Source organism: Quercus robur, chromosome 10, assembly GCF_932294415.1.
Source record: "Quercus robur chromosome 10, dhQueRobu3.1, whole genome shotgun sequence".
In the NCBI taxonomy this organism is placed as follows: domain Eukaryota; kingdom Viridiplantae; phylum Streptophyta; class Magnoliopsida; order Fagales; family Fagaceae; genus Quercus; species Quercus robur.
In genome coordinates this window covers 54,870,883-54,887,195 of record NC_065543.1, presented here as the reverse complement: position 1 = coordinate 54,887,195, position 16,313 = coordinate 54,870,883, and the positions used below count along the sequence as shown (strand labels likewise).

Here is a 16,313-nt window from a genome sequence, read left to right as displayed (position 1 = left end):
GCAGTCTAGTCTACTAAGACTAATAGTGTGTTTGTTCCCCTCAAAAAAAAAAAAAAAAAAAAATAGTGTGTTTGTTCAGTGCTTGTGTTGCCATGTGTGCATCTAGTAAACAAAAATAAAGCAAAGAGCAACAAAGAAGCATCATGCCAGCAACCAGCAGCAGCCCAAGCACCCAAACACTCCTAATTTGGTCTTCTCCATAATTAAGTCAGCAATTCAACCACAAAAAATTTCTACAATCAGCCAGCCAACAACTCCAACTCTAAGTCATCATATACAAAAAACTCCATCCCTACAATGTCAATCCCCAAAAAATAATAATAAGTAGAAAGCAATACATGACAATTAACACTATTACAAATAGTAGCCAACAAACATAAGCAAATTACATAAAATTTTTAAGTTACCTTAGGTAGCTAAGTCCAAAAGACAACCCCACCTTCCAAATCAATCTAGAATAGAATCTATACCCACAATATGGGTTTTGGTGCAAGCTCTAAGAGGGGAAAAAGAACAAATTGTATATAAATAATAACTCACAAATAAATAAGTAACAAAAAAATACAAGAGAATTTATAAATAACAAAAGTAGAAAAAATTAGAAAAGAACAGAAACACATTACCTGATTCAAGTTCATAGTTTTCCACTTCATCCATTGCCTCTCGTAGGTTAATTGGTTCAGTTAAATCCTTGGACCTAAACCAATTTTGTGTACAAATCAAAGTTTCAACAATATTGGAAGACAATGAGCTACGGAAAGGATCCAAGACACGACCCTCTGTGTTAAATGCAGATTCGGATGCAACGGTAGAGACAAGAATTGCCAAAACATCACGGACAACTTGAGAGAGGATCCTATATCTTGAAGAATTCACCCTCCACCAATCAAGAATATCAAAGCCTTTCGTCTCCGGATCTACACTAGCTTCTAACAAGTGTCGATCCAATTCAAATTTGCATTCTACATTATCCTCATCTGCTAAGTGTTGTTTGTAAATGTTATTGTACCTCTTCATCCTCTCTTCTGCACTACTAAAGCCACTTAGCATGGAGGACATGGTAGCAACATCACTACTACCAAACTCACTAGTCCCACTAGCACTAGCACTAGCACCACATAGGGTCCCAATTGCTCCACTATAGTGCCTGTACAATCTATTCAAAACTTCCCTAACTTTCAATCCTAACTCATCAGCCTTCTCCTTGCCATACCATTGCTTAAACCAAAACTTCACATATTTCAATTTATATCTAGGATCAACCACAACAGCCACAAACAACATTGGATTCATCCTATCAACACTTCCCCAATACTTATCATACTTCAATTTCATTCTTTGTGCCATACCCTTTAACAAAGAATCACCCCTACCATTACACAATTGATTTAACTGGTCTTGAAGACTAACAAGCTCATGGAAATACACATAAGTAGTCACAAACAAGGAACCAGAAAATCTTAAAGTTGCCTCATAGAACATACCAAGAAATTTTGTAAAAAGTCTTACATTTTCCCAATCTAAAAACCGAGGGGGACTGCTAGATGGATCCTTAGAATAATGAAGGAAATGCCCATCATCTTCCTTCATCCTTTCAAATGCAGCCACAAATTTTAGTGCACTTTCTAACATCAAGTAAGTTGAATTCCACCTAGTAGACACATCAAGGCACAACAAACTATTGCTTTAAATTTTTTCTTTTTCAACACATGCCTTAAACATCTCAAATCTATTAGGAGAGGATTTCACAAACCTCACTACATTATGAACCTTAACAATTGAATCATTAAGGTCCTTTAGCCCATCTTGGACAATTAAATTCAAAATATGGGCACAACAACGCATATGAAGGAACTCACAACCCAAGAGGCTACCCACCCTATCCTTTGTTTTCCTCCTAAGAAATTCTATGGCCACATCATTTGAACTTGTATTATCAACAGCAATTGTAAAAATATGATCAATCCCCCATTGAAGCTAACAAAACTCAACCACCCTACGAATGGTCTCACCCTTATGATCAGGTACTAGACAGAAATTCAAAATCATTTTATGATAAATCCAATCAACATCAATATAATGTGCAGTCAAACAAAAGTAATTTTGGATTGAAGTCCAAGTATCAGCTGTCAAACACACCCTTTGACTAGCCATTAAAACCTTTTTCAAACTCTCCTTCTCCCTAATGTAAAGTCTAAGATAATCCCTTGCAACAGTAACCCGAGAGGGAACTTCAAACCTAGGCTCTACCTTTGCCATAAAATCAATGAACTCGCCATGCTCAAGAAACCTAAAAGGTAGTTCATCAACAATTATCATCCTAGCCAAGGCCATCCTTAGTCTTTCTATACTAAACTTCCTCAACACCAGCTCATTACCACCCTCTCCCTCCCTTTTTTTTTTTTATTTTTTTTTATTTTTACTTTGGTAACTTAGTGGTTTGGCCTTTATCACGCCTATAGAGGTACTTCTTACAACCAAATTTTATATATGACCACATGGCGAAGGTTCCATTTCTTTTTGGGTGACAATTATAACTCTTTTTACAATAGTTGCACTGTGACTTAAGGTAAAGGGGGTCACATCCCTCTATTTTTAGTATTTTAGAGAAATGGTCTCATATCTTAGAAGGCTCTTTACCACCATTAATAGTAGTTTGTTGAGTTTCTGTTTGTGCTTGAGGGGGTGCAGCACCTGATGGTGGAATGGGAGATTGTGTATTTGGTTGATTAGCCTCAGCACATGAACTAGGAGTAGGCTCAATAGAGCGGGTGGAAGAAGAAGCACAAGCAGCCATAATCTAATTACATCAATATAAATAACAATCACATATATATAGTAATTAAGGAATCAACAACAAATAAATTATGCAAGCAACATTTAACTTAAACACGTAGTCATACACTAATTTCAATAAAATATTAGTAAACAAAAACTATACAAGCAGCTTTCTTAGTGCTAAAATCACAACAACAAGATAATCAACTAAAATCACAACATATTAGCATGATATAATAAACTAAAATCACAACATTATAATCAATCAATAGGATGATCAACAGATAAATTTACAATCTTTGAATCCTAGAAACAAAATCAAACAACAAACAACATGAGTGAACCTTAAAAAGAAATATTATATATATATATATATATATATATATATATTTATAAAACTAAAATCACAACAGTATGATTAATCAATAGGATGATCAAAAAATAAATTTACAGTCTTTGAACCCTAGAAACAAAACCAAACAACAAACAACATGAGTGAACCTTAAAAAAAAAAACACTAAAACTAAAATCAAAATCAAACACAAACATAAAGTTCGACACAACATGGTGAACTGAAAACAAAATAAAAAATAATCCTTAAAAGAAAATCAAACAAAAAAGAAAAAAAAATCAAAAATTGTGAACTCAAAACAAATATAAATAGTATGAGAAAATACCCAGGAACTATTTAAGCCTTTGAGATTTATTCCTTTACTAGGTTGAAGCTGAATCTTTTAAATTACCCTTGAAATTACAAGAAAATAACCAAAAAAAAAAAAAAATAGATACAACAAGAAACATTTAGTGACCATAAAATAAAACTAAAACAAAGTAGGGGTTAGGGTTACCAAAGACAGAACTACATAGTGGCAGAGCCACGGTGGAGAACGGAGATGAAAAGGAGATCGACTGTCTTAGGTATTAGGAATTTCATGAGACCTTGAGAGGAAAGTCTTTCTTTGTGAGAGAGTGAGACTGAGAATCAGAAATGAGTCTTGAGATTTGAGAGTGAGACTGAGAGCTTGTGTTCTTAAATAGTGGAAGGTTAGGTTGGAGCCTAAGATTGACAATTTGAGAGGGAAAAACTACTGTTTGTTCAGCGGGATTAGGGTATGAAAAAAAATATATGTGGTTAAGTGCAAAAGAGAAGAGAAAAATGGTTGGTGGGAGCTTGAAAATTTGAGATTGAGAGGGAAGCACTGCTAATTGTTCGGCGGGATTAGGGTTTGGAAGAAACATTATGTGGCTGAGAGCAAAAAAGAAAAAAAAAATGGTTAGAGGGAAAAACTAATGTTTGTTCAACGGGATTAGGGTTTGGAAGAGAAATGAAGGTAGCTATCTAGCTGATGACTGAGTTCTGAGTTTGAGAGGCGAGAGTGTGAGACTAGAGAGGAGCAAAAGTCTAAAGAGTAAAGAGGAGAAATGAGAGCAGCTGAGTAGGAGACAACTCAAGAGAAAAGATGTGTGTGGCTAAGATCAAAAGAAAAAAAAAAAATCTTGCACAGTGACTAACTGACTCAAACAATGATAGGCATCGTTTTTTTATTTTTTAATATTTTTTTCAAAAAATGCAAGTGGCATGACTGTAACCCACTAACCCATACGGCCATACAACTTTTTTTTTAATATTTTTTTTTTCAAAAAATGCAAGTGGGAGACACTAGAGCTACTTAGACAAGACCACTCACACTATTCCTCCTGACACACACACGTTTCTTGATTGAAAAAAGTAGCTCACACACATTAACTTTTTTTTTATTCAAAGTTTTTTTTTTTTTAATAAGGACAACCCTGTTCATGGATGAACGTTAGGCCTCTTCTTAGTTCTTAGAACGTTAGGCCTCTTCTTATACATATTAACATATATATAAAACACTTGGGTCGGTTTGGTCTTCGTCGGTGTGCAAATCTTGGCATCGATGGCCGCACTGGTTCGACGTTGGTACTGAAGATCTACCATCGACCACCGTGCCGAAAAACTTCGGCGGAGCCCTAAGCGGGACGGGGCGGTGCAGTCAGGCTAGTTTTGTTGATGCCGGTATATTCTTGAACAAGCCAAACAACCATACATTTTGAATCAAATGAAACAACTGGGTTGCCGATTTTTCACTTGAAGGGAGGCATTGAACTTGGTTTAGCCCTAATGACCTATCTCCACGGAAAAAATCCTTAAGGGTTACATCTTTATTATATGAGTTTGTAGTATAAATTTTGTTTTACAATAAACCCTAATATGTGTATATATAGTATATTAAATATTTAGAATAATAGACTTTTAGTACAAGTAGGAGACTTAGCTTGCACACAAATTTGCACACAAAGTTGCACACAAAGTAGAATTAGGCTTGAACCTATACTAATGGGCTAATATATCTCTAACATGTTTTCAATTAATAACTCTATAGAATTATGGGATGTTAGGGAGGGACTTCATCTTTCTTTTTTTTTTTTTTTTTTTTTTAAGAAACATTTTTATAAATGAATTAAATAAACTTGGAATGCAGCATCCAACTTAGATGGTAAATCTTCTACCCATACATCAAGATTTGCAGATAAAACTGCTCTTCTAAGGAATGAGCAAGCTGGTTTCCAAGAGGAAGGTACTTCATCTAGCATGTGAATTAAGATTTAAATTAATAAATCTAGATATTGACTCTGCTCTTGTTATAAATTGGCTAATGTCATATGGTGTCATGACACCAAATACGAATTCTCTAATTTTTTTATTGCAAGACCCTCTTGAACCAAGAATTATCCATCCGCATCACATTTTCCGCAATGCTAATGGAGTCGCAGACGAACTTGCCAAGAGGGGAACGGAGCAATGAAGCAGACTAGAAGAAATTAACCAATGTCCATCTTTTGTATATTGTACATGTATGAGACTTTTTGCAACTTGGTACTCCTAGAGAGTGCCCTACACCCTATGAAACCTTTTATTTCTAGACACCCATTTGGGTTGGTACACGGACAAAGCTGATGTATTAGTACTTTGTTATAATAAATACTTCTCCTCTTTCTACCAAAAACAAAAGCAAAAAACAAAAAACAATTTATAGTCATGCATTTTGAATCAAATGAAACAACTGGGTTGCCGATTTTTCACTTGAAGGGATGCATTGAACTTGGGGCTCATTTCATCATCCTTCCATATCCTATGCATGTGAATTCCTACAGTCAGGATCAAATTTGGAAAGCATGGCCACCTTTCAGAGTAACAAATGGTTTTATAGTGTATGCATAACAACTTTATTTAACCAAATTTTTGGAACCACATATAAATTAGAACTTCCTGCCTTGAGCCACAGCCATACAAAGACATATCAATGTTCCTATGGTACATCACCATTCAATCTTATCCTGTTTGTTACTATTGCTGCTGCATAAAAAAAGCCATTAATGAAGGCCACAGCATTCATTTGAGACTGTTGGGCTTGAGCTGTCCCGGCCCACATAGAAGACATGATATTTACATGGGGTCTCATTGGACTTGAGCTATAAGGCCTTTTGATATAAGTTGTGATTTGCCCATTGCAACCAAGATTTTCTTTCAATTCTCTCAACTGACAGTCCAATAGATTTGCCTCGAGCCCATGGGCTTGAGATATATGTATCTAATGTCTTTCATTTCGATTAAGGTTTGTCGATCAGAAAGAAAATGAACCACTAAGAAAAAAACGGTGGTGAAATCGACAACAAGGCCATTTTGGAGGTTGTTGAATAGCCGACCCAATTCCTGCTTGATATTTTAGTTGTTTCGACTTAGATTTTTACAATTTGATTTTTTGCCTTAGTTGTGAGGCCCTACTATCTACAACAAGTCCACAACTTTATTTATTTATTTATTTTCCCATTTTGTAAGTTTTCTCCAACAAGCAAAAATTCTGTCTATACCAAACTTCTACGACATACCTACCAAAGAAAAAAAAAATAAACAACACCAAAGACCAGAAAAAAAATTCATAATTTGTACACACAATAAGTTATGATTAATAAAAATAAGACAAAAGAAAATTCACAATTACTTTTTAAACAATTGATATGACATGTTATAATTGGCAATCCATATGAAAGTATATTACTCCAATTATGACCCTAATATTCTTCTTTTTATGGATCTACTCCTAACATTATTTTATATTGTGTCCGTCAATATTAGAGACTCTTGTACGAATCATGCAATTAAAACGCCTCCTTTCCTTTATTTCCCTATATTTAGTTTCCATGTAGTGTATACTTCGCAATGGTCCTTTCAAGCTAATCACAACATGTCACTCTAATGATTTTTTTTTTTAAAGAAATTATTTTTGTGTCACTATACATATAATTTAAAAAAAAGAAAGAAAAAAAAATGAATGTCAAAAACTGGTCTCGGACTCGTATACGACTGTTCCACAGCGACTATAGACAGTAAAATCCAATGTACAAACCCAATTTTTGCCAACTCTATTCATCAGTATCTGGCGGCGAATCAACGAAAGGGCAAAATCATCACATACATTGAAAAAAAAAATCAAGGGACACGATTGCGACGCAGTTTACCATTGACTTACAGATAAAACTGATGGGCCCCACTTAAAAAAGAAGAAGCACCTTTTGACTACGCAATAGTAATCAAATTAAACGGCAGTGATTGTAACTTAAGCATTGTAAGGATAATTATTGCGTACAAAGGCGGTGCATGACAAAGCGGTGGAGTGTCGTGCAGACTAGGAACATAGAATATAAGATTAGCAGATAATAATAATGAGGGTGTTTTGAGTTCCGAAAAACCTCATCTATTTCCTTGGCCGACCAAATACGAGGGTCTGCCTTTCTCTCCCAAACAAAACACTTATAGGTCTCTCTCTTTCTCTCTCTCTCTGAATTTTTTTTTTTTGAGCTTTTTTTTTGAAGTATTGAGTTTCATTTGAGGGGTTAAAGCCGTAAAGGTGAGAGCTTTTTTTGTAAATCTAGGTGGGTTTGATTGATACTGTGCGGTTTTTGGGTTATTAGGGATTTGGGTTTTTGTTTTTCTGTGTTAAATGTTATGCCTTTTTGTAAATATTTGAGCTTTGCTTGCTGGTTTTGCCCTTTTTTTTTTTTTTTTTTTTTTTTTGGTGGGTGCTTTGCTTGATTTTGTTGTTGTTGTTGTTTAGTTCTGAAAGGTAGTTGTAGTTTCCAAAGGTTAAAACTTGGGTTTTTGGGTGTTTTGTTAAAGTGAGCTATTTGTGGATTCTGAGCTTCATGATCTAATAGATGCAGCAACCCCATTAATCTGAATTTTGATTTCGAGTGTTTGTTGTTTGAGTTGGAACTGGATTGCACCTGTGCTGTTGTGTGTGTGTGTAATATATGACTCTATATTTAGTTAAGCATTACATGTTTGATGACCCAATTGGTGTAATATACTTTTGATTAAAATCTAGTCCCTTGATTTTGTTAATTATCTATACCTAACTGTACGGGGTTCGTTCTATTTGCTTTGGTTGTCTGGGTGATACTTTCTTATGCTTATAGTCTAGCATTTTCCACTTATCATTTACTAAGAACTTTTGTTTTAAATATAATAAATTGGGTAGTTTGACCCCAAAGTTTTGACCCATATTAGATTGTCAATGATCTATAATTGACCCCAAAATTTTGAGGCAAAGGCTTGGTTGTTGTTTTCTTATCTTGTATAAGAAAAGGATTTGACTATTGTAACCTATTGATGGTAGTTTCATATTACTCCTTACTTTTTTTTAGAAAGACTTTCTGGTGTGCTGAAATATGTTAGTGCTGAGTGATTTGATGTGTTTTAACTGCTTCGGTTATGGCTTTGTAGTGGATTACTCTGTTGGTGATATAAACTCACAATTTGTCAAAAGAAACTTGATTGCTAGTAACGAACTATGATATGTTTTAGGATTCAAGTTGAAGTTCATGTTAAATTAACATTAGTCATTACTAAACTGGCTGCTTGTTGGTTCAGAAGTTTGAGAGTTCCTGTGTAAACTCAATTATTGGTCTTCGAAATTTCCTTGCAAAATCTAATCTCTTGTATTTTGTGTGTGTGTGTGTGAAATTGTCAACTGACAAGTGTCATTAACAAATGCAGAGTAGTAGGTCAGCATCATGGCTCGGGTGTTACTTCAGTCAGCTAATGTCCCTGGTTTAGTTGCTAATCAGAGACGTAACCAATCTAAAGGATTTGGAAAAGCAAAAAGGTCCGTCAAAATGATGTCTAGTTTACAGGCACCTGGATTGAGAATGGGAAGCTTCTCAGGATTGCGGAGTGTTAATGCTTTGGATACTCTGGTAAAGCCTGGGATAGATTTACATTCTAAGGTGAGAATTGCAATCAATTCTCGGCAAGGAAGGGGTAGCAGATGTGTGGCTAGAGCCATGTTTGAGCGCTTCACAGAAAAAGCGATTAAAGTAATTATGCTTGCACAAGAGGAAGCTAGACGGCTTGGTCATAATTTTGTTGGCACAGAACAGATCCTGTTGGGTCTTATTGGTGAAGGCACTGGCATTGCTGCTAAAGTTCTTAAATCTATGGGAATCAATCTTAAAGATGCACGTGTAGAAGTGGAAAAAATTATTGGAAGGGGCAGTGGATTTGTTGCTGTTGAGATTCCATTCACTCCTCGTGCAAAGCGTGTTTTGGAACTCTCGCTAGAGGAAGCCCGCCAACTTGGTAGCATTTTTTATTTATTCCTTCGGTTCTTTTATAGCACCTTTAAATCTTGTGACAAATAAATTTCATGGAAGAATTTACTCCTTACAAATGCAATTTTATCTTTCTTTTTGTCACACGTATTTATTTGTAGTGATTTTTACATATATCATTAACTCAATTACTTTGGAAATGGATGTGGCTGTATGTGTCAACATAAACTTCAGTCAGAAAACCTGTTATCATCCAATTTGAAAAACCTTAACATAGGACAGGCCTTTTATTTTTGAAGTGCAATCATACTCAAATTGTCAGCTGATTAACATGAGTTATACCAAAAGGAGAAGAAATTATGTATGTGATTTTTTTGGGAACAAATAGCCAAGAACCTATTTTTCTTGTCTTAAGTTGATTGTCTAATGGGGTTTGGGGTTTTCTATGTATGCCTGTGATTAGCAACTACTTCTTTGCTAGATTAATTTTAAGCTTTCTGAAAAATCTATCTTTTCTGAACTTATCAGGCCATAACTATATTGGATCTGAGCATTTGCTTCTGGGACTTCTTCGTGAGGGTGAGGGTGTCGCAGCTCGTGTTCTTGAAAATCTAGGTGCTGACCCGAGTAACATTCGCACCCAGGCAAGCTTTACATGCTCATTTGCATCAAAGGCCTTTTTGTATGTTCTTTAGGAATTCCTTCACCTTATTTCAAGAAGAAAACTAACCATAAGAGAACTTCAATTGGAGTGAGCAGGTTATTCGAATGGTTGGTGAGAGCCCAGAAGCTGTTGCTGCTGGTGTTGCAGGAGGAAGTAGTGGCAATAAGATGCCAACCCTGGACGAATATGGGACTGACCTGACTAAGCTTGCAGTGGAGGTAATTTATATAACTCTTTCATCTCCTTTGTGATATCATGAGATTGCTCTATATTTCCCTATAATTGCTTGTTTCTAATTTCTTTTCTTGGTGTTCCAGGGAAAATTGGATCCTGTTATTGGTAGGCAGGCACAAATAGAACGTGTCACCCAAATTTTGGGGCGTCGAACCAAAAACAATCCATGTCTTATTGGAGAACCTGGAGTTGGGAAAACAGCAATCGCAGAAGGGCTTGCTCAAAGAATTGCAACTGGTGATGTTCCCGAAACTATAGAGGGGAAGAAGGTAAGTATAAGTTGACTTTAATGTTAACAAGGTTCAGAAATTATTAATTATCTATACGAAAATAATTTAATGCAGATATTCTCAACTATTTCTATCTTTTTCATATTGATTTACACAGTGGCTCTTTGTTTTGTTTTTGAATTATCTTTGTATTGCCTTTTAATTTCTGTGGCTACTTATAAGTTAGTACAAGAGAAAGCCTGCAAATGATTTGAAGTGTATTAATTTTGTCATTTAACATTTTATGAATCAATGAATATGGACTTGGATTTCACATGGGTATTTCATTTGAAATTCATTGATACATTTCAAGAAGCTAACCTTGTTTTTTCATCACCCCTTTATTTTAAAAACAACATAACCATATATGTTTTTTTTTCTTTTGTGTGATTTAGGTTATAACCTTGGACATGGGTCTTCTAGTTGCTGGTACAAAATATCGTGGAGAGTTTGAGGAACGATTAAAGAAGTTAATGGAGGAAATCAAACAAAGTGACGAGATAATATTGTTTATTGATGAGGTGCATACTTTAATTGGAGCTGGAGCAGCAGAAGGAGCAATTGATGCTGCAAACATATTGAAACCAGCTCTTGCAAGAGGTGAACTGCAGGTAATTTTTTACCTAAAAGAGAACTTAATGGATGTATTGTTTTTGTTCTCTGGTGCTATGAAATATTAATTTGAGAATGCAACTATAAATTGATGGTCCCTTGGAGGCGTAAGCATTACCTGTATGTGTAGGTTTAAGCTTCGGATTAAATAACATTGACTATTTTAGCATTGCCTACCTCTTCAATATTGCCTATCATGTGTAGATGTTGTAGTTACACTTCTACAATTATGTGCTACTGCCTATGCCTTGTGTTGACCCTTTGGTTTTCCTTTAATGACCTTTTTGATTCATGTGTACTTGACCTCTATGAGATTTTCAACTGGGTTTGGTTTCTGGACTGTGAAGTTTGTATCTTTTAGATGATTTAGAATTTCATTGCCCAACATACCAGTAGCATACTTGATGTAGCCAGCAACTCATTGTCACTGTTGTTGGGGTTTTCTATTTTGCCTAGTTGATTGAGTGCAAAAGGTTGGGTTGTGAAAGAGGTGGAAAAGATTCACTTTTCTACATCCTATTCCCAAAATGGCTAAATAAATTTGTAGATTCTGGACATGTGAACTTCAATTATTACTAGAGATTTAACTAATTCATATTGATTAGTCTCATTGTCCTTCCTTCCAAATTAGTTTTTGTGGTCAAAGTAGCTTATCATCATGTTTTGGGATTTCTATTTATGCTAGGATTTTGCATTTTTTCCTTTTCGATTGATTGCAAAAGGTGAAATTGACGAAACTTCAACTATTATAGGAGTTTTAAATAGTCAGATTGGATTAGTCACTATGTGCTTCCTCCCAAGTTTGTTAGTTTGGTCAAATTGGCTTTACAGTTTCTATATCTTGGATTTATAGACAAATAGTCTCATTTAGTTTCATCTCTGTTATCGCAGTGCATTGGAGCTACAACACTAGATGAATACAGAAAGCACATCGAGAAGGATCCAGCTTTGGAAAGACGTTTCCAGCCGGTCAAAGTGCCTGAACCAACTGTGGATGAAACCATACAGATTTTGAAGGGGCTTCGGGAGCGATATGAGATTCATCACAAGCTCCGTTACACAGATGAAGCACTTGTATCGGCTGCACAGCTATCATATCAGTACATCAGGTTTGTTTACCATCTTGCTTTGCACTTTCAAATTTAAATATGATGTTATGTTCCCTGAAACGTTGCAGTAGATAATACATCATACTTCACTATGATATTTAACACAGTTTGTTTTATTTTTATTTGGAGACATCAGCTAATGAGTATGCAAAAGAAATTTTAGAGTTGAGTGCTTGAAATAATGTCAATTTAAGCAACTACATTACATAGAGATGGCATTGTTATAGGAGCACCAATTGGAAGTAGCTTATTTCTGGAGTTCCTTCAAAACTTACAGATTTTCTATTTAAGTTCAAATTCTTAGCATTTGAATTGCAGTTTCCTCTGTCTTGTTTTCCCTTTTCTCCTTTCCTCTCCAAAAGCTAATAAGTTATCAAGCTTTGTGGGAAGCATTGTTGCCAGCATATGCTTTACTGCTTGATTGATGTGGTGCCATCATCACATGGGACTGACCAAACTCTTCTTTTTATTTTATTTTATTTTTTACTGCTGATTAATCTAGATCTTTTAGTAAACTGCCGTGTTGTGTTGGGGATTAGTAGCCCAACTGATAAGGTTCCACTAGCTACTGTTACTTTAGAGACAAATATGGGAACAAAATTACAAAACACAACAGTTCAAGAGACCCTTTAAGGGAATCACTGTATCTTATGATTTTTATTAAATGCTTTTATTTGATTGTGGAAGTTTTCTACAGAATTAAGGACCCAAATTCTATATTTTTACCGATGTAACCAAGGATGAAAAGGACTGAGGGAATCTGGTGGAATGGGTTTCATTCATGCTTAAAATTCCTCTCAAGTTATGTAGCACAATTAGGCACAAAAATTTATTTTGGACATGCAATGTGTTCTATGTTTTAGAATTTCTACTTCTGAGTTGTGTAATTCTCATTCTGAAATTGAGAATTTAGCTTCCATAGTATGTGCTGGCCAGCTTAGTACCTTCACAATGCTGCTGATTACATTTATATTGCCTTATGTATTTCTTGTTTTATTTTTGACATATGTTTTGTCTCTTCAGTGATCGTTTCCTCCCTGATAAAGCAATTGACTTGATTGATGAAGCTGGTTCTCGAGTTCGTCTGCGTCATGCACAGGTATGGCCTATAAATCATATCTGTTACTTTACATCCTGTTTTCCACTCATTCTGTGTTGATTGGGGACATAATTTCTTTGCAGCTACCAGAGGAAGCTAGAGAACTTGAGAAAGAGCTCAGGCAGATCACAAAAGAAAAGAATGAAGCTGTTCGCAGCCAAGACTTTGAGAAGGTACATATTGCAAATACAGAGTTCAGGATTCTGGTTTCTTAGTTTTGCATATTTTCTAGAGGACTGCACATATTGCAACTATTTCCCTAAAGATGGTGAACCAAATTGAATATATAACCATTTTTTTAATCAGTAAGTTACATGGCTGTTACATGCACAGCTAGTGACATTTAAACTCACCACACAAAACTCCACCCTTCTTGTGGGAGGAGGAAGTGCCATTTGAGTCAAAGCTCACTGGCCATTTATACTCGTCAAGAAACAAAATTGTACTAGGATTTATCAGCATAATTAATATGTGAGAGAGATTGAATAATTGAAGGGTTGTTTTCTTAGAAGTCTTTGTTATAGTTATGGAATATTTGAGGTTTCTAACTTATAAAACCTTTAAAATGTTTTGTCTACTGGTTTTTCTTTCTTGGCTTCACCTTAGATAACATTGCACAAAATCTTGAACAGGCTGGAGAGTTACGTGATAGAGAAATGGACCTTAAGGCACAAATATCAGCTCTTGTAGATAAAGGCAAGGAAATGTCAAAGGCAGAGACTGAGGCTGGGGATGTAGGTCCACTGGTGACTGAGCTGGATATTCAACATATTGTCTCCTCTTGGACAGGCATTCCTGTTGAGAAAGTCTCAACAGATGAATCTGACCGCCTCCTCAAGATGGAAGAGACCCTCCATAAGCGGGTCATTGGTCAGGATGAAGCAGTCAAGGCCATCAGCCGTGCTATTCGCCGTGCCCGTGTTGGTCTCAAGAATCCTAACCGTCCAATTGCTAGTTTCATCTTTTCAGGTCCAACTGGTGTAGGAAAGTCTGAGCTGGCAAAAGCGTTGGCTGCTTACTACTTTGGCTCTGAAGAAGCCATGATTAGGCTTGATATGAGTGAATTTATGGAAAGACATACCGTCTCCAAGCTAATTGGATCCCCCCCTGGTTATGTTGGTTACACTGAGGGAGGTCAGTTGACTGAGGCTGTTCGACGCCGTCCTTACACTGTGGTATTGTTTGATGAAATTGAGAAGGCCCATCCTGATGTCTTCAACATGATGCTTCAAATTCTCGAAGATGGAAGGTTGACAGATAGCAAGGGCAGAACTGTGGACTTCAAGAATACTCTTTTGATAATGACGTCAAATGTTGGCAGTAGTGTAATTGAGAAAGGAGGCCGCCGAATAGGATTTGATCTTGATTACGATGAGAAGGATAGCAGTTATAACCGAATCAAGAGCTTGGTGACTGAGGAATTGAAACAATATTTTAGGCCAGAGTTTTTGAACAGGTTGGATGAAATGATTGTCTTTAGGCAGCTCACAAAGCTGGAGGTAAAGGATATAGCCGATATTATGCTGAAAGAGGTCTTTGAGAGGCTGAAGACCAAAGAAATAGAGCTTCAGGTGACGGAGAGATTTAGAGATAGAGTGGTTGACGAAGGGTATAACCCAAGCTATGGGGCTAGGCCTCTGAGGAGAGCCATAATGAGACTCTTGGAGGACAGCATGGCAGAGAAGATGCTTGCTAGAGAGATCAAAGAGGGTGATTCAGTTATTGTGGATGTTGATTCTGATGGCAACGTGACTGTCCTCAAAGGTAGCAGTGGCTCCCCTGAATCATTACCAGAGCCCGAGCCAATTCCAGTGTAAAATAGGCCTTCATTATTTAGTAAACTTTACCAATATGTTGTTTGTACTTCTCATTTTGAACTATAGTTGTAGTCTTTTTTTATGAAAAGAATACTTGAAAGTGGAATCGGAAAATGTTGGGTTAATTGCTGGCGCCTGGCTTTTTCTAGGTTGTATTTGTCATTGCTTCAAACACCACGCATGGCATGGGTCATTCACAGGTTGTAAGGTGTTGGTACTTGGTAGTGCTAGTTTTGCAGAATATTTTTTATAATAAAAATGTAACGATGTTAAAGATTATTTGTTTTTACAGTACTATGATATCTTTGGATATGATGATCAGAATCTAATATTGACCTCTTAGAATGGATTAACCATATGGACGTGTTGAATGAGTTCTTGTTATCATTGGTTTTGATAATGTACAAGGGCTTCTATTTTGCCCGCAGTTTTAAGTTTAGATGAGAGAGAGAGAGAGAGGGGTTGGGTTTAAGTTACACTTGGTGTAACTCGAAGTAATGTTACCTTCTAATAATTTCTTATTAAATTAATATTTTTAAAATAATATTGTTGGATTTTATGTTCTTAAAATGTATACTAAATTTTGTGCTAATCGGATGTCATTTACTATTTAATTTACAAGTCCATCTTTTATGCACAACTTTAAATACAAAAACTTAAGATGTAAACACATAGCATAGTTATCGATTTTAGATCATCTTGAAATTTTGTAGGCATGTAGAATATTAAAAAAAAAAAAAAATCTAATCCAATAGTGAATTTATTAAAATTTGCATCCAATAAAGAAATATTGAGTGATGGAATGTTGCTTAAAGTTACACTTTAACCCAATGGGCATGAAAATTTTAATTCATTTACATTTGTCATCTAGATACAATAGGTTCTATTAAATTTGTTATCTGGATACAACAACTTGATTAAATTGTCGTGTAGTTTGGATTAACTCAGCATAAGTAGTTTGAGCACAAAACAATCACCTTTTTTTTTGTTATCAAAATAATATAAATAAATTATATTATCTCAATAACATAGGTCTAAGAAACCCCCATTACCAAAAAAGAAAAAAGATAAAGAAACCCCCTCCCCACTTTTTTTTCA

At 35.6% G+C, this 16,313-nt stretch overlaps 1 protein-coding gene across 2 annotated transcripts; it reads left to right on the top strand.

Moving 5' to 3' along the window:
• The first annotated feature begins 7,453 nt into the window (after positions 1–7,453).
• Positions 7,454–15,494, top strand: LOC126702261 (chaperone protein ClpC, chloroplastic). Of its 2 annotated transcripts, none has more exons than XM_050400934.1 (10): positions 7,454–7,618; positions 8,858–9,439; positions 9,940–10,055; positions 10,171–10,293; positions 10,393–10,578; positions 10,974–11,189; positions 12,082–12,299; positions 13,323–13,398; positions 13,482–13,571; positions 14,031–15,494. In XM_050400934.1, exons 2-10 carry the CDS (start codon positions 8,875–8,877, stop codon positions 15,213–15,215), a joined length of 2,775 nt encoding a protein of 924 aa, XP_050256891.1. In that variant the 5' UTR covers positions 7,454–7,618; positions 8,858–8,874; the 3' UTR covers positions 15,216–15,494. The 2 variants fall into 2 exon arrangements, with proteins under 2 accessions (XP_050256891.1, XP_050256892.1); XM_050400935.1 differs by having other exon boundaries at positions 7,575–7,709.
• The last annotated feature ends 819 nt before the right edge of the window (positions 15,495–16,313 follow it).

Coding starts and splice junctions, on each gene's coding strand:
- LOC126702261 (XM_050400934.1), top strand. CDS start 8,875: ATGGCTCGGGTGTTACTTCAGTCAGCTAATGTCCCTGGTTTAGTTGCT. Junction 9,440..9,939: donor AGAGGAAGCCCGCCAACTTG/GTAGCATTTTTT, acceptor TGAACTTATCAG/GCCATAACTATATTGGATCT. Junction 10,579..10,973: donor AAACTATAGAGGGGAAGAAG/GTAAGTATAAGT, acceptor TGTGTGATTTAG/GTTATAACCTTGGACATGGG.